This window comes from Aotus nancymaae, unplaced genomic scaffold (assembly GCF_030222135.1).
Source record: "Aotus nancymaae isolate 86718 unplaced genomic scaffold, 86718_ANA_hifiasm-v0.15.2.pri h1tg000014l, whole genome shotgun sequence".
In the NCBI taxonomy this organism is placed as follows: Eukaryota; Metazoa; Chordata; class Mammalia; order Primates; family Aotidae; genus Aotus; species Aotus nancymaae.
Genome location: NW_026988425.1, coordinates 69,754,189 through 69,776,160, shown reverse-complemented (window position 1 = coordinate 69,776,160; position 21,972 = coordinate 69,754,189). Strand labels below are relative to the sequence as shown.

General features: G+C 40.7%; 1 protein-coding gene across 5 annotated transcripts in view; it reads right to left on the bottom strand.

The window, feature by feature from the left end:
* Window positions 1-21,972, bottom strand: part of PDE8B (phosphodiesterase 8B) — a 220,883-nt gene that overhangs the window by 22,758 nt on the left and 176,153 nt on the right. For all 5 annotated transcript variants that reach the window (XM_012462126.3, XM_064376066.1, XM_012462127.3 and 2 more), the window contains 2 exons: window positions 6,167-6,209; window positions 1,868-1,945 (listed from right to left, as the gene is read on the bottom strand). In XM_012462126.3, the coding sequence (XP_012317549.1) occupies window positions 1,868-1,945; window positions 6,167-6,209 (121 nt within the window). The remainder of the gene's footprint in view (window positions 1-1,867; window positions 1,946-6,166; window positions 6,210-21,972) is intronic.

The following is a 21,972-nucleotide window of genomic DNA, read 5'->3' as shown; positions in this document are numbered from 1 at the left end:
CAACTTTTGTAGTTCTGTGACTTTCAGTCCTAAGCCACTGGCCGTGTAACCAGATGACTGTGCAGCCAGCATGGGAAGGGAACAGTCACTCCCCCTGCCCATGCCTTTAGGCTCTTAATTCCCAAAAGTTCTAGTTCAAATCTACAGAAACTTTCATTAAAAAAAAAACAAAAACAAAAAAAAAACGTTTATTTTTCTGAATAGGTAATGTTCGTACTTGGTTTAAGATACCAAGAGTAGAAGCTTGGCTTTAAAAGGACTGTTCTCATCAGATCTTCCTACCGCCCCATCTGGGGCAGGCCAGAGGGGTAGAGTCCCATTTCATGGAAGGGAGCACCGAACCCAGCCTGCAGCAGAGCCTGCCTCCTGCTCAGCCGCCTCTGGGGTCCCCCGGCTGCTGGTGCAGCAGCCACTGCAGGCCTGCGTGCTCTTCAGCCTCCATTGTGCCCATGCTGGAGAGATGACAGTCCCCTTCAAGTTCCACTCCAGAAACAGTGAGTCCACTTCAAACTCCCTCATCCCTTATCCTCTCAGTCTAAAATATTCTATCTGTCCCCTCAATCCATCTCAAAATCCCTCACTTCATATTCTTTTGAATTAGAGACGCATCTCCATCCCTCAAGTGCCCTGTGAATTATGCATCTTTTTTTTTAGTATCTTTGATCCTTGCTTTGTCAGCCACTTTCATACTCAGCCTTCCCATTGTGTCCTGAGCACTGGAAAGTCCCTCTCCCTTACCCTTTCTGTTGACTCTCATCTCTCTTTTCTATCACAGGCACTAACCATCCCCTCCTCACACCCCAGAACCTATCCCCTCATCTGCCAAATAAAAACCAAATGAGTGAATGAAATCTACTAGTCTGTTGTCCGCTCTCGAGCTCTGATCTGCACAGCATCTAATGCTGCTGGCCACTGCCTTTCTCAATCCCCTCTTGTTCTTGGTTCATGTGACATGCACTCACATGGTCACCCCAGCTCTTCTGTCCTCTTCACTGGCCCTATTTCCACTGCCCACTTCCTGACTGAGACTATGCCTTCAGTCTCAGGCTTAGACCCTCTCCCCTGCTTTCACTACATCCCCATGAACACACACCCCTTAGAGATGTTCTTCTGTGCCTCGCTTCACCTGTCACCTCTAGAACTGCCAAATCCACGTGTAGAGCCCCGAGGACCAGGCTGGCAGTTGGCTTCCTGGACATCTCCACTAAAATAAGATTCATTCTCTTCTCCTTAACCCCAACCTAGCCAAACCTGAAGACGTTCCCTTTTCTGTAAATACGACTTAAAATTTCCCAGACACAGAGGAATGAAATGTCAGAATCATCTTTGACTTTTCTATCTCCCTGCGAATCCAACTTTTTTCTTAGGCCTGGCGGATGAAACTCAAATAATACTTTGCTAAATCCTGCTTTGCAGGGCAGAAAACATTTTGCTAAATTCTGCCTCTCAATTTCTGTGTGACATTTCATTAAGGAGAAGTGAGTGCATACAGCTAGTACACTGAAAACTCGGTTTGTGCTGGGAGTTGGGAAGCCAGGACTGGCTGCCTCTCTGCCTCTGGCACCCAAGAGTGACCTTGTCTAGCTACTGAAACTCTGAGTTGCTTGGGTGGTTATGGCTCAACATGTTTCAAGCCATCAAGAAACAAGCATGGAGTCCATCCAAAGAGAGAACAAAGACTGCACAATAAGATTTTTGAAAAGAATTATTAAAAACCCTAAAAACCTTTCAGCTTACTGAAAAAGAAGTTGGTGTTGTTGAACTCTTACTCTTTGGAGTTTATATGCTGATGAATTTTTGAACATATTCATTCCTCCATCATTTTCTACATTTTAAAAAGGTCAAGGGAATCTGAAAAATGTCTTACCATCACTGCCTCGAGATGATATCGATTTCACGTCAATGGACTCTTTCCTCCTGTTCTTATATCTGAATGAATGAGGCTCTAAGGATTTCAGATTAGGAAGGGAAGGTGATTAGTTTTCAGTGTATTCACAGAAGAGATTCAAACATGTTTTTTCTTTATTCTCTAAAGAAAACAAAGTTAGTTCTTAAGCACTATAATTTTAGGTCAACCACTTTCTTTTCAAATCATGAAGACACACAAAATTATAGTCGTATTAGTAGTTAAATGATGACCTTTTTAATGGTGCATGTTATATCACAGTAATATAGCTTAGTATCAAGGGTTATTTCGTTCCATGAATGTAATTTTGAAAATAAACATTAGGCTGGCCGTGGTGGCTCACACCCGTAATCCCAGCACTTTGGGAGGCCAAGGCAGGCGAATCACCTGAGGTTGGGAGTTCAAGACCAGCCCGACCAACATAGAGAAACCCCATCTCTACTGAAAAAAAATACAAAATTAGCCGGTGTGGCAGTGCATGCTTGTAATCCCAGCCACTCAGGAGGCTGAGGCAGGAGAATCACTTGAACCCAGGAGGCGGAGGTTGCAGTGAACCGAGATTGCACCATTGCACTCCAGCCTGGGTAACAAGAGTGAAACTTCATCCTCCCCCACCTCCCCCACCCCTCCCAACAAAAAAAAAAAAAAAAAGAAAAAAAGAAAAGAAAAGAAAAGAAAAAGAATTTAAGAAAATAAACATTAAAAGTTGAGGGACATTCGGAGGGGGAGTTCATCTTGACTTGAAAGACAATATATTCAACTGGATAGGGAAGGCTTTTATGGGATATTTTAGGAAATATAGTACTAATGAAACCTATAGAGATTTAAATAAGAAATTAATTCAGACCAATTTTGGGCACCTCTGAAAAGTCAGACTTCTAGATGGTCTTCTAGATTCTCTGTGAGGATGGATTTCATCAAATGATACATACTGATGATCACAGGAAAGGAAGGTAACAGTTTTAGATTCCTCCAAAATTTCAACAACTAAACTCTCACCCTAGTCCCTATTTTCCGGGGGTAGAGGCGGGGAGTGGCATGGGCAAACATTTAAAGAATTTTGGCCTAAGTCTTTACAGACTTCAAATTTAACACTGAAACTGCACCATCATGTTAATCTGAAAACTAACAAAAAGCATATGCTACCAGTGAGCGCCGAGATATAAAAAATGACAAGGCAGCAGCGTTGGCTTCAGAAACACACATTTTCAGCACATTTGCTTTTTGTGAGAGTAACTCATGAGCCAGTAGAGAAATTTAGCTATAATACAGGATTACTCCTCACTAGGCTAAGACAGGAGGCAGACATGCAAATTTCAGCAGGAAGAATGCGTTTCTCAGATGCCAATAAATGATCATATTCCAAGAAGGAAAAAAAGATGCTTCTTTAAGAATTGCCTAGTGACACGAGGTGCAAGAACCCTAGTAGTTAAGGAAACTAGCTCCAGAGCCAAATTGCCAAGATTCAAATTTCTACTGTGCCACCCAGTAGCTGTGTAATCCTGGGAATGTTACTTAACTTCTCTGGGTTCAGTATCCATGTCTGTAAAGTGGGGGTAATTATAGCATCTCATTTATAAGCTGTTGTGAGAAGTGAGTTAATATATGTATAGCATTTAGAACAGTGTCTGCCACAGAGTGAGCATGTTGTGCATGGAGGCTGCTAATTACATCGGTTCATTTGCATGTATGTCTTTAGACACACGTGATCCTGTTACACTGTTCTACTACTTACTGTTTTCACTTTATAATGTCTTAGACACTTCTCTAGATCACCTTACCCATTTAGTGTCCTAAAAACCTGATTCAACTAAAAAAATGGTTAAATCAAAAACTGAGACTGAATTATATTTATACAGCATGAAGTGAAGGTGGAACTATTATAAAAGTTAATCTGAACACCATAGCTACAGAGCCTTATCTTAATCTAACTTAAAATATTTATTATAACATCTCTTTTCCTAATTTTCATCTTCCATATTCCACCTTAGCAACTTTCCTATCCATGCATGTATGTTTCAATACATATATTTTAAATTATCTATAAATAGTATTTTAAATGATATTGTTGGGATCATGGAATTTCTGAAACCCTGAGAAACTAATAATGCTCACTTTTGAGACCCTCGTTTTAGCCTATTCAGAGACTTAATTATGTACAGTCCTAGCATTTATTTACCAAGTAATAAATGAAGTCTAACTTAAAGATTTAAGATTAAATGCAAGATTAAGAAACCAAAATTCCTCAAAATGTAATTTCTAAACAAAACTAAAAGTAGAGAGGTTAGCTTCAAGGCTGTGGCCCAGGCTGGCTGGCTGAATTCTAAATCATTCATTAGAAATTACTCAACAATGGATGATGTTTATTCTTCTTGATTTTACCTCAGTTAAAATTAAGAGAATCTATAGCAATAGAAATGATTAAAAGTTTGGAGAAATTATTCTTCAATAAAGGCTAAAGTCAGGCCACATATTTAAAGAATTCATTGGTCATTCTTTCAACAGACGTTTATATGAATTAGAAACTTGAGCCAGAGAAAGGATAAAGGAGATGTAAACAGCCGTACTCTATGGCAAAAAGGAATACTGGTGCCACAAATTAAGAGAAAAAAAAGCTCCACTTACTACCTACTTTGTGCCAGATATTGTACTATGTACTTCAAATAAAATAATTATGTCATTTAATAATTACGACAATTCTGAAAACTACATAGGGTTATCCCCATTTTATGGGGCCAGGCACAGTGGCTCACGCCTGTAATCCCAACTTTGGGAGGCCGAGGTGGGCAGATCACAAGATCAAGAGTTCGAGACCAGCTTGACCAACATGATGAAACTCCATCCCTACTAAAAATGCAAAAATTAACCAGGTGTGGTGGCTCATGCCTGTAATCCAAGCTACTCAGGAGTCTGAGGCAGGAGAATGGCTTGAATTCGGGAGGCGGAGGTTGCAGAGAGCTGAGATCGCACCACTGCACTCCAGCCTGGGTGACAGAGTAGAACTCTGTCTCCAAAAAAAAAAAAAAAAAAAAAAAAAAAATGTAGGCATGGAGAGATTTTGTATGTAGCCCAAGATCAAAGAGAATAAATGGTGGAAACTATACTTCCAAGATAGAATGGTTTCAATTTACCAATGTTTGCTGAGTATTTGCACAGTGTCCTATTATGTACAAGGCAATACTGGGCACTGCAAAGGACACGAAAACGCTTAGAGCAGTTTCTGGCACCCAGAAGCTCCCAAGTTATTTAAAATAATACCCTTGCTCAAGTGCTACAAGAAATTAACTAAAATGTATGTGAGTGAGGGAGAGAGAGAAAACACACTTGTGTGTGAAGTTCATTATGTTATTCCAGGCTGTTCATGCCTAGAAAGTTTTCAGAAAGGGGGAAGATAGATACCAGTTAAATGCTAGTTACTGCTAAGCATGATACATTTCCTTCTTTAATCCTCATTAACAATGAGATAGGCTTTTGCCAATTCATTTTACAAATGAAAAAAAACTGAACCTTAGCGCAAATGAAATCTTACCAAGTATGCTAGACATGATCCACCTCATCAAGAAGAGGGACTAAACACTGAGCCCAGGTTCTGACATTATGCATTAGTGGCTGGGAAGGCCACCAACGGGGCAAAGAATGTTCCAATTCTTGGCAAGAACAAAAATATTAAATTCTTGGTGGCAGACTGATTTTTTTTCCCCTCTAACAATCAAAAAATTCCAGACCTTTCCACTTGTAGAAGTCATCAGGCCCAGCTCCTGTTTTTGTGGAGGAAGCCAAGGACCTAACAGAGTCTTGCCCAACATATGAGATGAGCGAGTAGGAAACTGAAATAGGAAACGTGGTGCTTCTGCCTCCCAGGCCAGGACCTAGTGACATGTTCCAACTGTTCAGTCACCAATTACTGCAAAGCAAAGGGAGACTGGACAGGGTTGAGCAACCACCGTATCGTCACCTGGGTCACATTCAACCAGTGTCTCCCCCAGACTTTCCGGCCACTCTTTTGGGTTTATCTGTCCTACATGGTATCTAGCCAAGGAAGAAAGACAAGATGGGGAGGGCATTCAGTGGAGAAGGCTTGAGGACATTCTAAGGGATTTCTGCGTTTCTTCTGGCTTGCCAACCCTGAAGTATGAGCACGTAGATTTTAGTAGTCCACCTTCTGGGGTGGTAGTTGTCAACCTAGACGTCTCCAGAGAAATGTATACACTTGAACCCACAACTGCCTCCTACGTTAGAGTTCAATTGAAGTATTCTCACCTGTCTGAGAATTGTCTCCTGAATCACGATGAATCTTGTGAATCTAAAGTCGTTCAAAAATTGGTAAAACAAGAGAAAGATTTTAAATATGCCATTTGCTATATTTCTCAAACAATTTAGTGAAAAAGCTCTGAAGACTTAACGAAAGCAAGAAGCTGCACATATGATATGAACAGATGAAAGTCATACACCAAGTGATACAGCTACAAAGTCTCTATTACTTTCAGACACTTAGAGAATGGCTGAGCCTCAAAGCAGGAAGATACCCAAGGCATATACTCTCTAGGCAGGACATCTGCTCCTCCAGGCAGCTATTTTCTCATTTTGACAGCCTACGGAAATGCAGAAAGATAAAAGATATAACTAAATATAAGTTTTTATAAGGCTAATACATAACCTGTTTGTTTCAGATGTGTTATAAAATTTTTCTGTGCTACAGAAGTAATCTGAATTTAAGCCTAGGAGTTAAAAAACATTTCCTACAAAGCTCTTCAAATGCTCCAGTATAGACAGTCAATTTATAAAATGTTCTTTCACAATGGGATCTGAACTTTAGATGCAGTTTTGTACCTAGTTCTTTCTCATTAGCAGTTTTTTTTTGTTAATGATTTTGTACTAATGTTCAATAAATATCTGTCAAAAGGTAAAATGTAGTCATTAACACTAGAAATAATAAGTGTGCTTTCTTTGGGATCCTGCATTTCTTGTTTTATAACTGACCCCAACACTGTTAGTGGGGTACATTTATATCTATCAAACTTATAATCATGCTGCTTCACTGCTAAATCCACCTACTTTCAAGTGCTCAGACCATTAAATCTTTGTAGCCACTCAATACACGGGGTAGGTTAATTTGAAAAATAAGACAGATGAGTGTGTAGGACGTTTGCAGAGGCAGATTAATATGGCTTAGCAACATTAACTGTAATAACCAGAAATCCTGTCTGCAGAGGCCAAAGCAACTCCAGGTTGGATGCTAATCCACCATGTTGGCTTCTGATTAACCCCAGTTCTGGGATGGCCTCCAAGATGATTATTTTATCTGTTGTTCCTTGTATAAGAAGAGCATGTACTTACCGTAAATCCTGCCCTTACATCAAAACAACCTTGGCTATAAATCCTGGCCTTAGGCAGATTCACATAGCATTCCTGTCTTTCCCTACAAGTGTCCTACACGTTCCTTTCCTCTGGTACTTAAGTGCTGGGTCTGTGGGTAATGGAACAGGGATCCACTATCTTGTCTTGCCACTACCCTAGGCACAGACGTGCCTTCTGTTCCTAAGTTCCTATTAGCTTATAGGAATGGGATTCATCAGCCTCTTTCTTTGGCCTCTCAGCTTCCTCAGACTGTGAGGTAGGTGGGCACAGGCCTGACCACCGCGACACATGTGGTAAGCCAGGCCAGGAGCTGAGAGACCAAGAAATGGAAGAAATCTTGTGATGGGCAGACACTTTTACATGGAATGGTGTGGATCACATTTCAGATGCTTGTGGATCACCCTGTCAGTGTGGGGATGCCCCCCAAATGCCAGGGGGTTTAGAGTGATGATGAACTGAGAGCCATCCATCACACTGTGGCCTGGAAGGGCTGTGGGCAGCCAATGTGGTAAGATGGCCACCTCTCAGTGGGAGCCAGTCATCAGCAGATGCAAAAGCAAAACAGCTGGCCAGGCGCAGCGGCTCACGCCTGTAATGCCAGCACTTTGGGAAGCCGAGGCCAGCGGATTACCTGAGGTCAGGAGTTCAAGACCAGCCTGGTCAACATGGTGAAACCCCACCTCTACTAAAAACACAGTATTAGCTGAGTGTGGGCGCCTGTAGTCCCAACTACTCAGGAGGCTGAGGCAGGAGAATCACTTGAACCCAGGAGGTGGAGGTTGCAGTGAGCTGAGATTGTGCCACTGCACTCCAGACTCCATCTCGAAAAAAAAAAAAAAAAAGGAAAACAGCTTGAGTAGGAATTGCAATTAAGAAAAAGATTTTGTTTAAGGGCCCTACAATCAAAAGTTAACTTATTTAAAACTGAAATTTGGGCGTCATATGTATTGTTTTAAGGCCTCTACACTTTCCGTAAAACTTCTGTTTCTCCATTTACTTCTGTCTGTTCCTCCTTCCTCCTGCCACATGAGGAATCTAAAAAAAGGAATTTCCAACAGCCTGAGATCCCTTGGGGAAAACAGAGAAGGCATCAAAGACTCCTCTTTTGGGGAAGAATCTGTTTTTCCTCATGAAACCCAAGAGTAATAAGCAGACAGATTCTACTCAGGTCTAAAACCACACTCTTGCATTTTCTGATCTCTGGTTAGTGTGTGGGGAGGGTGGGAAGGTGGTACAGAGATGCCTTTGTACTGTGAGAGGAGCTGATCTTGGTGTATGTAATGGCCAGCAGTCACAGGCAGGAGCTATATTGTTAGAGGTGGCTGACAGCCGTTGTTTACAGCAAGTGGTTATCACTATCACGGCTACTCATTTCTTGGCATGTTGGATAAGAAAAGTATGGTTTAGCCTAGAAAACCTAGGCAATACCATTCAGGACATAGGATAGGCAAGCACTTTATGACTAAAACACCAAAAGCAATGGCAAAAAAAGCCGAAATAGACACATGGGATCTAATTAAAGAGCTTCTGAACAGCAAAAGGAACTACCGTTAGAGTGAAACAGCAACCAACAGAATGGGAAAAATTTTTTGCAAGCTACGCATCTGACAAAGGGCTAATATCCAGAATCTACAAAGAACTTAAACTTACAAGAAAAAACAACTGCATCAAAAAGTGGGCAAAGGATATGAACAGATACTTCTCAAAAGGAGACATTCATGCAGCCAACGAACATGAAAAAAGCTCAACATCACTCATCATGAGAGAAATGCAAATCAAAACCACATTGAGATACCATCTGACACTAGTTAGAATGGTGATCATTAAAATATCAGGAGACAACAGATGCTGGAGAGGATGTGGAGAAATAGGAACACTTTTACACTGTTGGTGGGAGTATAAATCAGTTCAACCATTGTGGAAGACAGTGTGGCGATTCCTCAAAAATCTAGAACTAGAAATACCATTTGACCTAGCAATCCCATTACTAGATATATACCCAAAGGATCATAAATCATTCTGTTACAAAGACACATGCACATGTTTATTGTGGCACTGTTCACAATAGCAAAGATTTGGAACCAACTCAAATGCCTATCAATGATAGACTGGATAAAGAAAATGTGGCACATATACACCATGGAATACTATGCAGCCATAAACAAGGATGAGTTAATGTCCTTTGCAGGAACATGGATGAAGCTGGAAACCATCATTCTCAGCAAACTGACACAAGAACAGAAAACCAAACACATGTTTTTACTCATAAGTGCATGTACAATGAAAACACATGGACACAGGGAGGGGAATATCACACACCAGGGCCTTTTGGGGGGTGGGGGTCTGGGGAGGGCTAACAGGGGAGTGGGGGGCTAGGGGAGGGATAACATTAGGAGAAATACCTAATGTAGATGACAGGTTGATGGATGCATCAAACCACCATGGCAGGTGTATACCTATGTAACAAACCTGCATGTTCTGCACATGTACCCCAGAACTTAAAGTATAATAATAAAAAAAAAGAAAGACAAGTGTGCACAGTGGCTCACTTCTGTAAGTGGCTCCACCTTTAAGCCAGCAATATAATTAAGAAAAGCTACATTGAAAAGAAGATACTTTTCCTGGCAATCTTGTTTTCAGATAATGCTGTTTAGGTCTAAGTTCTGTGCCTTTGAGATGTCAATCTTCTTTATCTGGTTTCATCTTAGTCATGGCTTTGGCTAGGTTGTGTAAAGGTGGGAGAGAAGCTATTTGAGAACTGGCAAATGAAGAATCTTATAGGTCTATAAGATCTGTTTCTGTTTGTGTGTATGTCTATATATATTTAGTGTGTTGTGTATGTGATGGATAATTACCAAAATATATGACAGAGCTCTAATTGGTTTAAACAAAAAGTAAGTTCTGGCTGGGCACAGTGGCTCACTCCTGTAATCCCAGCACGTTGGGAGGCCAAGGCAGGTGGACTGCCTGAGGTCAGGAGTTTGAGACCAGCCTGAACAATATGGTGAAACCCCATCTCTACTAAAGATACAAAAATTAGATGGGCGTGGTGGTGTGCACCTGTAGTCCCAGCTACTTGGGAGGCTGAGACAGGAGAATTGCTTGAACCCAGGAAGCAGAGGCTGCAGTGAGCTGAGATTACACCACTGCACTCCAGCCTGGGTAACAGAGTGAGATTCTGTCTCAAAAAAAAAAAAAAAAAAAAGAAAAAGAAAGAAAAAAGAAAAAGAAAATGTTCTTATCAGAAATATAGAAACCAACTCAAATGCCTGTTAGTTCACCTGACTTTAGTAATCTTTCAAATAAAATTGTTTCAAAGTTATTTTCAGTAATTTGAAATCTTAAAGTCGGTTATGTTAAATTAAGTAATCTTAGGTTTTTCAATGGAAATTAGGGTTACTAAGAGTTAAAGTAGTAGTTAATATATGTAATTAAAACTACTAGATATGAGAGAAACAATTATATATAAGGTGAATAAAGAAAGATGTGTTTTGGTAAAGAAGTTTATTAAAAACATGAAGATAAGGTTTTTGCATAAAGGAAAAGTAACCACATAGTTTAAAGGCTAAAGGTTGTTTTAAAATGCATGAAAAATGATACAGATAAAACTAGCTGGATAGAAAGGGAAATGATAGAAGATAGAGAATGAGGAACTTTTGATTGATTCCTGGTGGCCACGTGGTTGCCTATGGTATGGAGCTGTAGCTGTGCTGTGCTCAGTTCCTAAAGGTAAGAGTGACCAGTGGAATTCAGAGACAAATCCAACTCGTAAGGAGTTGGTTCATTGGATGCACAAGGATATGCAAACCAATAAGCAAAAAGTGAAATATATAATCCCTTGGTTATCATCTATAAAAGCTAAAATAAGAGTGCCAGACTGGACCTTGACGCTGGGCAAAGCTCACATGTGGATCTGCCCGAGCTCAGGTCACTAGCCCCAAATCTACCTATCAAGGGGAAAATTACGACGGGGCAACAGGAAGTACCTCTGAGACCTGTGGTTGCCAAGAAGGTAGTCAATGTGGGAAACAGGCAAGACCAGGTAACTACTGAAACCAGAGGGAACAGTGTGAAGGAGCTGTTCCCTTTGTAGGTCGGTATCAGCAGCTCCCCGGGAAACCTTTTTTTTGAATTGTGAGAGTAACTCATTTGGAGCAGTGTCTTTGGTTTTAAACGCCGCAGAGTAGAAAAACATGTTTGGGTTGATGCAGGACCCCCAGCTCACTACTGAACAATCACAGATGGCTATATGTGATCCAGGCACATGGGAGGTCATTCCTGAGGGAATAGCCAGCCTGATGGACTGGATAAAAGCCTTTGTGGATCTGTTTACCCTGAGAATGGGGTCAGCCCAAATGCTACGTGGAGCACCCCATATGAAGCAGCTGATATGCTTTGTCTATAAGCCATGTGGAACTGGCTTCCTGACAGGGATATTCACCCCCTAAATATGCCCATTACCCAGGTCATGGTAAATGCTAAGAGACAGAGAGAGAGAGAGACAGAGAGAGAAAGAGAGAGAGAGACAGAGAAAGAGAGAGAGAGAGAGAGAAAGAGAGAAAGAAAGAGAGAGAGAAAGAGAGAAAGAGAGAGAGAGTGTGTGTGTGTGTGTGTGTGTGTGTGTGTGTGGTGTGCAGGAGGGAGAGGGGAGGCTTTTGCATGGGCACCTCACTACTGATGCAAAATTTAAAGTTCAGGAAGCCTCAGATTTGCTGTCTCAACTTCCCCTCATGGGTCTTACAGATGCTAATTAAAACATTAACAAGAGCATGGGGAATGGCAAAAGGAGTCAAAGGACTTAACCTAGGGAGGTAAAATTTTTTAAAGTTACTAAAAAAACAACCATCAATTTTAAGAAATTGATGGGGGTGAAACTAAGAGGAAAAAAATAAAGGGAGAGTCATGGAATTTGTCCCAGCAGGGTGGAAATCTTGGTTATCAAGAAATTGAATTAATGGGAAATTGATAGGGTAATCAATTAATGAGAAAGTTCTCAATGCAACACTAACAAAAGTTGGATAGACCATTGGTACCTCCTGCTTTTCCCTCAACATTAACAGAATCCAAACCAGTTTTCTGTATTTACCCTAGATTGGACAATTAAAAAAAAAAATCAAAAGGTAAAGATTAAAATGAGAAAGGTGATCAACAATTGCCTGGGGCAATGCTGAGGTAATTAATCAAGACACATTGACCCAAGTGCCCAGGTCCTGTGGCTAAATTCCCTGCTGCAAAAACCCAAAGCCTTTTTGACAGGAGGGTAAAATGGTCTAGGGGTGAAAAAGAGAAGTTCCTGGAACCAGAACATAAAAATGTAAGGGCTGATAGAATTATGAAAGTTGAAATGTTTAAATAGGCTTTATATAAAGCCGTTATATCTCCTTTCCCTAAATGTTTTATGAAAATGGATGTTGTATCTGACTGCCGAAACATTTTTCCTACCTAGTACTACAGAAGAGAAGGTATGTAAATCTGCCCTTTGAGCAATATTAATTGGACATGCTAAAGGAGAATAAGACTGCCTGAGCCCACAGAATGTAGCATGCCAGAGTGCTTGCAGGGATTAAGTCTTCACTCGACAGCCCTTAGTGAATCATTCATTAGGGTGTATGGGGTAATAAGGGGATCACTCCACCAGCGTAGAGACCCCTCCGTGTCTCCGCCATTACGGAGTAAGAGCCTGGACATATTCTCCCCCCGCTGAGGGTAGTCGAGCTGAGGAAAAGAAGGAAGTGAAAGAGTCCTGAGTTTGCAGAAGCCTATTCTTGATCCACTGAGCTAATGGCATGTCAGGGTGAGGCCTGCGTGACCATTTACGAGACTACTGTCTCCCTTGAAGTTCCCGTTCTGGGCTGGTTTTATGACTGTTTACCTGCATTCACTAAATCCCGTGATCGCTCACATGTTACTAGAAAATTGCTACCCCTCAAATTACCGCTTGCCTTGATGTTACTTACTGTAACTGTAGTTATTGATAAGAGGATAAGAATCTTTATAGGATAAGAATCTTTTGTTTGTTTTGTGTTCACTGACCTCTGGATAAACCTGTATGCTACCCCCTCCCCTGCTTACTTTGTAATTTTCTGTTCCCTCCTGATAAAACTTTTGTAATGGAACCTACGTCAGTCACTGTATGTAAAAACATATATAAGCTCCTGTGCACCAGAAATAAACTGCTGTCTTGGGCCTGGCCTGATTCAGCCCTCCAGACCTCTTTCTTTCTGTCATTCTTTTCTTCCGCACACTCTCTCTTCCAGGTATTGGGACCCTCTTGCTGGTCAAGAGACCCCCGGCAGACGTGCCGATCTCACGGACCACAACAGGGTAATGTCAGAGAAACACTCTGATGGGGTAACAGTGCCCAAAGAGTCCCATGATAAAATGGAAATGGTTTATATAGGATCTTGCTACCTGAAGAGTGCAAGAAGGAGATACGCATGAGCAGAGAGCCTCTTTTTTTTCCCTAGAACTGACTCTGTGTGAGGAGCTGCTGGATTCTACAGTGCCCGGCAAACAGCTCATTTATCTGACCAAAAGCTGCTTGGTTTGCTGATGGCCTTTCCATGATGAATGAACAACATCCCGTTTGGAAGATGTTTGGAAGATCCTGTTTACAATCTGCTACTCTGATTGTAAAGGATACTTTTGTGAGCAAAATTTACTTCTTTTCTCTACCTGAGTTCTTCAGGATTTGGAAACTTTTCATGAGTATTCTTATTTTATGGTAATGTAGTTATTCGCATAAATTCAGTAAGAATCTGTCTTGTTTGGTAACAGGACACAATTGGAAACACTGGTTATTTCACCAAGGCTTTGACTAGAATCATGTGTTTTCAGATATGACCAGACTGCTTTGAGGAATTGACACTGACTTTAGAGAGCTGACAAAAACTCCTTTGGCCTGGGAGGCAACACCACACTTCTACAACCATCTGATCTTTGACAAACCTGACAAAAACAAGCAATGGAGAAAGCATTCCCTGTTTAATAAATGGCGTTGGGAAAACTGACTAGCCATGTGCACAAAGCAGAAACTGGACCCCTTCCTGACACCTTACACTAAAATTAACTCCAGATGAATTAAAGACTTAAAACATAAGACCTAACACCATAAAAACCCCAGAAGAAAGCCTAGGCAAAATCATTCAGGACATAGGCGTAGGCAAGGACTTCATGACTAAAACACCAAAAGCATTGGCAACAAAAGCCAAAATAGACGAATGGGACCTAATTAAACTCCAGAGCTTCTGTACAGTAAAAAAAAAAAAAAAAAAAAAAAAAAAAAATCATTAGACTGAATCAGCAATGAACAGAATGGGAAAAAATTTTTGCAATCTACCCATCTGCAAAGGGCTAATACCCAGAATCTACAAAGAACTAAAACAGATTTACAAGAAAAAAACCCATTCAAAAGTGGGTGAAGGATATGAACAGATACTTTACAAAAGACGACATATATGAGGCCAACAAACATGAAAAAATGCTCATCATCACTGGTCATTAGAGAAATGCAAATCAAAACCACATTGAGATACCATCTCACAGCAGTTAGAATGGCGATCATTAAAAAATCTGGAGACAACAGATACTGGAGAGGATGTGGAGAAATAGGAACATTTTTACACTGTTGGTGGGAATGTAAATTAGTTCAACCATTGTGGAAGACAGTGTGGCGATTCCTCAACAATTTAGAAATAGAAATTCCATTTGACCTAGCAATCCCATTACTGGGTATATATCCAAAGGATTATAGATTGTTCTATTATAAAGACACATGCACATTTATGTTCATTGTGGCACTGTTTACAATAGCAAAGATCTGGAACCAACCCAAATGCCCATCTATGATAGACTGGATAAGGAAAATGTGGCACATATACACCATGGAATGCTATGCAGCCATAAAAAATGATGAGTTTGTGTCCTTTGTAGGGACATAGATGAATCTGGAAACCATCATTCTCAGCAAACTGACACAGGAACAGAAAATCAAACACCGCATGTTCTTACTCATAGGTGGGTGTTGAACAATGAGAACTCATTGACACAGGGAGGGGAGCATCACACACTGGGGTCTGTTGGGGGGGAATAGGAGAGGGACAGCAGGTGGTAGGGAGGTTGGGGAGGGCTAACATGGGGAGAAATGCTAGATATAGGCGAGGGGGGGATGGAGGCAGTAAACCACGTTGTCATGTATGTACCTATACAACAATCCTACATGTTCTGCACATGTACCCTAGAACCTCAAGTGCAATAAAATATGTGTGTGTGTGTGTGTGTGTGTGTGTGTGTGTATTCCTTTGGAAAGACAAGCTTGGTACAATGTCTAAATGGCTCCTTTACAAGGTTCCTGTGTTAAGTAAAGAGTATCACTTTCTGACAGGCCCAGGAACCAAGATAATTTGGGATCTCAAAAAGAGAGGAATTTGCACAGGTATTACAAGAATAGTCCAATGGGGAATCCTTGGTCTCAAGGCTTTTAAAACGTCAAATCTAAAATTCCTTACAAAGTTCCACCAAAGCCAACTGAAAAGAAGCCAACATGACCAATCATTATTCTTGCTACACTTTAGGCAAATAATTAGGCCAAGTATCATGACACTAAAATTTATTTTGTAAATAAAGCAAACAAATTGGTACTGTTAATTTTAATTTTTTTTCATTATTCCTGAAATACCAAGATACTATAATTTATCCTTGGTAGAAATGGGGAAACTGGAGAGAGAAAAACTTAGATTCTAGTCCTAACTACTGTTTTTCTTTTCTTTTTGGTTTTTTTTTTTTGAGACAGTCTCACTCTGTTGCCCAGGCTGGAGTGCAGTGGCACAAACGTGGCTCACTGCAACTTCTGCCTCCCAGGTCCAAACTATTCTCAACCACCCAAGTAGCTGGGATTACAGGCATGTGCCACCACACCCAACTAATTTTTGTATTTTTAGTAGAGACAGGGTTTTCCCATGTTGGCCAGGCTGGTCTCCAACTCCTGAGCTGAAGCAATCTGTCCTCCTCCGCCTCCCAAAGTGCTGGGATTACAGGTGTGAGCCACCATGCCAGGTTCTGACCGTTGTTCTTGAGTTTTTATTATTTGCTTACGATTTGGGCTAATCCTGAACTACTTCCTGGCTACAAGTCTCTAAAGAAGAACCGAGGTTTAATTTTCTTCATGATGCTTTTAGTTGGCTAATAGAATAGGTTTTTTGTTGTTCTGGCATACAAATTCTCTTTCAATTGTAATTATATTTCTACTATTTAAATTATTAATGTTAAGTATCCCTCATTGTCTTACTTCTTCTGAGAAAACTAAAGTGATGGTATTCCTAAGACTAGAGATGATCCAACAGCCTGTGAACTTCCCTCATTTGGAATCCCACTGGGCCTGACCTGTTTTCCATTGCCAAGTACTGCTACTGAAGCTATACAGCCACCCTCCGACAGGCTAAGAGACCATCATAGAAGAGGAAGAGTGCATGAGATGGTAAGGGCTGGCTTTGGGAGGCTGGAGTGTGGAGGCCAAAGCAACTCCATCTTGGATGCTAATGTGCCATGCTGACTTCTGATTAACCCCAGTTCTGAGAAGGCCTCCAAGATTCCCAATTGATCTACTATTCTTGTATAAAAGCACATACTTATGGCAAATATTGCCATTAGGTTAAACAACCTTGATGTTATCTTACTTCAACTGTCCTACACATCCCTCTGAATCACGCTTTCTGTGTGGCATAGAAGCCCTGGGTCTGGTGATAATGGTGCAGGGATCCACCATCTTGTCTCACTGCTGCCAGAGACACAGATAGGGCTTCCATTCTTAAGTTCTTATTAATGCTCCTTTCTGAGAAACTACAGTTGTCAATCTCTTTCGTTGGCCTATCATCTTCCTCAGACTTTGTGGGTAGGTCTGCAATGGACCTGCCCACCACAGAACACCATCTATGACAGATACAGGTAAAAGGTTTCAGCTTGACCGAACCACTGAAAAATCCTTATGTAAAACTGAAGGGTGAAAATAGGATTTTCTATCAACTCTTCTGCTCAGTCCATTCCACATAATTACAGAAACAATTACATGATCAACCTGTGTGATATCCTGGTCGAAATGTGACAAAAGGCTGTGACTCATTTATCCCATAATTATGGGACATTTTTATTTCTTCTGTGAACAACTGTTTTCTGCTTTCCTTTAGGGATGAAGACCACTTGCTATACAGCTACTTACTGAGCTTAGTGTGCATTTTTTATATGAAACTAAATGAATAAAATATTGGCCTTGCAAATTGTTCTCTCAAATAGCGTTAACACAAAAACACGTGATTTTTAAATGCTTTTCTTTCTGAATCAAAACGCATCTCTCCTTTAGAAGCTGCGTCCTATGGCTCTTTATGTTATCTAAAAACAAAACAAAAACAAACAAAATACAACAAAAAAACCCTTCTCATTTATCATCTGCCCCATGGGCCAGCTGATTAGCTTGTGGAGCTCCTGCAATGTCAACATGGGTTTTGTATTCCGTCTAGAGTGGAGCCAGATAAAGCACAGGGCCAGTAGGTAACATGCACATCCTGCTTGGGAGATGGAAATGTACCCCAGCTACTGGGTACAGGGATGACAGGTAACAGTCCCATCTGCTGAGGTGGCTCTGGTCCGTCCTTCTCCACATTTAATGTGACATTTGGCACTTTGAGCAGAACATACCCCCAAACTGGCTCACCTGCCTCTGCTGGGCTCTCTGCATGGCTTTGGCTAGCAACCCAGCATGGAGATATTCCTTGCTCTACAGACAGAGTCTTCCTGGCTGTGGCAGCATCTGCCACCAGGAACCCTATTTTGGGACTGACTTAATGCTCTGTGCCAAGGACAGTGCCAGCAGACCTTTCCCCATCATACCCCAGTGGCATTGGGTGTTCACTGAAGTTGACTCTGATTATCCACATACCTCTTCCAGCTACCTTACTGTACAACTAATGATTCACTTAGATGACAAAATTCTCCTAGAATCAGAATTTTCTTGTGGACTCTACACTTCACCAGCATTTAAAGTCAGTAGGAATTATTCTAAAATCATTTCCTTCTTAATACTCAGTTGAGCTCATTGGGAGGATAGATAGGGAGTGAGTGGGTCTGTGGTTTGGCGTTCTCTGTGTTAGGCAGCCAGGGGGATGAACTTTGCTCCACAGCCATCTCTACATGTCTCCCACTTCCGGCAGGAGGACATCTGCAGTCTCATCATTATGGCACTCTTGCCCAAGGGGAGGTATCCTCCTTCCTTGGAACAGGCAGGGAAGCTGAGGTTTAAGAGGTTAAGAAACTTGCTCAAGCCACACAGCTAGTGTGCAGAGCCAATTTCAAACTTGTCCCTCTGGCTCTAAAACCATTTGCTCTGTCACACTGCTCTCTACAATGAAGGCCCAGAAAGGACGTGCCAGGCCTGGGCTTGTTAAACTGGGGTCAAGGAAAAACCCCCTGCATTAGTGTGGGACATCTCTTTGAAATACTTTTCCTTGAAATTTGGGGGGAAGTGTGAGTATCTCTTATCAAAAGATTTTGTTACGTGCAAGCTAACGCAAAGCACAGGGACAGGAATTCAATGCCGTCAATGCCCCTTGCCAGTCAGTCTCTCTGTAGTGTGGTGAGTGTGTCTCCTCTTGTAAAAGCTTAAATGTAGCATATTCTTATGCACAGCAGTGACTGGGAAGTTTGATTTTGTGTGTTACTGGGGAAACTGAAGGCTTTGGTGCTCAGTTTCTGCAATGTGAATACTGCTGTCCTTGGCCTGTGAAGCTCTTTGCCAGAGCTCAAAGCTGGGATTCCTCAGCAAGCCCTTGGAAATTTACAGCTTGTTTCAGGAAGAAAAGTAATTTCAAACCTTTAATTATGTAAAAATATTATAGGTTGCCACAAATTTTGCTGTCTTTGTACTAAATGCTTTGTTTACAAACATCTGATTATGCTTGGTTCTAAAAAGCACTACGAATTCCGAGTTATGTATTTGGGTGTATGTGTGCCTGATTTCAGGGTCATTTGTCTCTTAAATAATCACTTAAAAATCCTATTTTATCTACATACCCACCAGAATGTCTAAAATTAAAAAGAAGTTTTGTCAAGGCTATAGAACAACTGGAACTCTCATACATAGTTAGAGGGAGTATAAAATTGTACAACCACTTTGGAAAAAAGGCCTGCCAGTTTCTTTTAAAATTAGCCATCCACCTACTACACGGCCCAGCAGTCCCATTCCTAAGTGTTTACTCAAGGCAAACAGAAGCATATATTCACAAGAAAACCTGTCTCAGAATGTTCAAAGCAGCCAAAAGCTGGAAACAGCCCCGGAGATCATCAGCAGAAGTAGATTCTCCACACTGTGATAGACTGATGCAAAGGAATATTCAATAAGAAGAAGGAAAAAAAAAATGATACATCCAGTGCAGATTAATCTCAAAAACATTATGATGAGTGAGAGAAACCAACTACAACAGTCCACACTTAAGCTCTAATTTATGGTTAAATAATTCAGAAGAGTGGTCACCTCTGGGGGCGAGCAGGATGGGTGAAGTCTGAGATAGACTGTGAAGGGGCATGAAGGGACCTTGCCCCATCACCCTTTAGGATGATGTGATTTGGTATCTTGATGGGGTTGAGATTCCGGTATTATACACTTTGTCAAAACTCAAGGAAGGCTATGCTTAAGATATATGCATTTCACTGTACGTAACTTCTACCTTAGAAGAGACGAAAACGAATATTAAACTCTAGTTAATAATGTGCATGCTGAAGTGACCAGGGGTGAAACATAGTGATGTTTGCAATTTTTTTTTGATAGTTGGAAATCTATCAGAAAGTAGATGGATTGATGGATGCCTAGAGAGAGATATAGATGGTTATATGATCAAGCAAAATGCTAATTACAGAACCTAGGTACTGGGTGCATGTGTATTCACTTACAGTCCTTCTAACTCTTCTATATGGCTAAAGATTTTCATCATAAACTTCAGGGAAAATTTTATGTTCAACTGAGTATGTGGATTAATGGCTGAAAAATGGAAGTCTGAAATATAGTTTCAAAATCTATGAAAATAAACAAGACAAAGGAAATTGAGAACAGTCTGAAACAGAGCAAGGTAAATTACATGTCACAGTCCCTGGGACTCCCTACCATGAGCTTGGGCATGACATAATACACTGCCTCAAACCGTAACTAGGGAATTGTGTACAGCAGCTGCCAATCTACAAAGTATAAGATCTATTTAGGTAACTATTTAAAACATTGATTTTTATGCACTCCTTAGCAAATGCAGAAGAACAGAAATCATAACAAACCGTCTTTCAGACCACAGCGCAATAAAATTAGAACTCAGTACTAAGAAACTCACTCAAAATTGCACAACTACATGGAAACTGAACGACCTACTCCTGAATGACTACTAGATAAATAACAAAATGAAGGCAGAAATAGATATTCTTGAAACCAATGAGAACAAAGATGCAACGTACCAGAATCTCTGGGACAAATTTAAAGCAGTGTGTAGAGGGAAATTTATAGCACTAAATGCCCACAAGAGAAATCAGGAAAGATCTAAAATCGACACCCTAATGTCACAATTAAAAGAACTAGAGGAGTAAAAACAGACAAGTTCAAAAGCTAGCAGAAGACAAGAAGTAACTAAGATCAGAGCAGAACTGAAGGAGATAGAGACACAAAAAAAAACCCTTTAAAAAAAAAAAAGTGAATCCAGGAGGTGGTTTTTTGAAAAGACCAATAAAATAGATAGACTGCTAGCCAGACAAAGAAGAAAAGAGAAGAATCAAATAGATGCAATAAAAAATGAAGGGAGTATCGCCATCAACCCCACAGAAATACAAACTACAATCAGAATACTATAAACATCTCTATGCAAATAAATCAGAAAATCTAGAAGAAATGGATAAATTTCTGGACACTTACACCATCCCCAAACTAAACCAGGAAGAAGTCAAATCCCTGAATAGAGCAATAACAAGGACTGAAACTGAGGCAGCAATTAATAGCCTACCAACCAAAAAAGTCCAGGAACAGATGATTTCGCAGCCAAATTCTACCATAGGTACAAAGAAAAGCTGGTACCATTCCTTCTGAAACTATTCCAAACAATAGAAAAACTCATTTTATGAGGCCAACATCATCCTGATACCAAAACCTGGCAGAGACACAATTAAAAAAGAAAATTTCAGGCCAATATCCCTGATGAACATCAATGCAAAAATCCTCAATAAAATACTGGCAAACAATCCAACAGCACATTGAAAAGCTTATCCATCATGATCAAGTTGGCTTCATCCTTGGGATGCAAGGCTGGTTCAACATATGCAAATCAACAAGTGTAATTCACCACATAAACAGAACCAAAGACAGAAACCACATGATTATCTCAATAGATGGAGAGAAGGCCTTCGACAAAATTCAATAGCCCTTTATGCTAAAAACTCTCAATATACTAGGTATTGATGGACCATATCTCAAGATAATAAGAGCTATTTATGACAAACCCATAGCCAATATCATACTGAATGGGCAAAAATTGGAAGCTTTCTTTTTGAAAACCAGTACAAGACAAGGATGCCCTTTCTCACCACTCCTATTCAACATAGTATTGAAAGTTCTGGCCAAAGCAATCAGGCAAGAAAAAGAAATAAAGGGTATTCAATTAGGAAAAGAGGAAGTCTGTCTCTATTTGCAG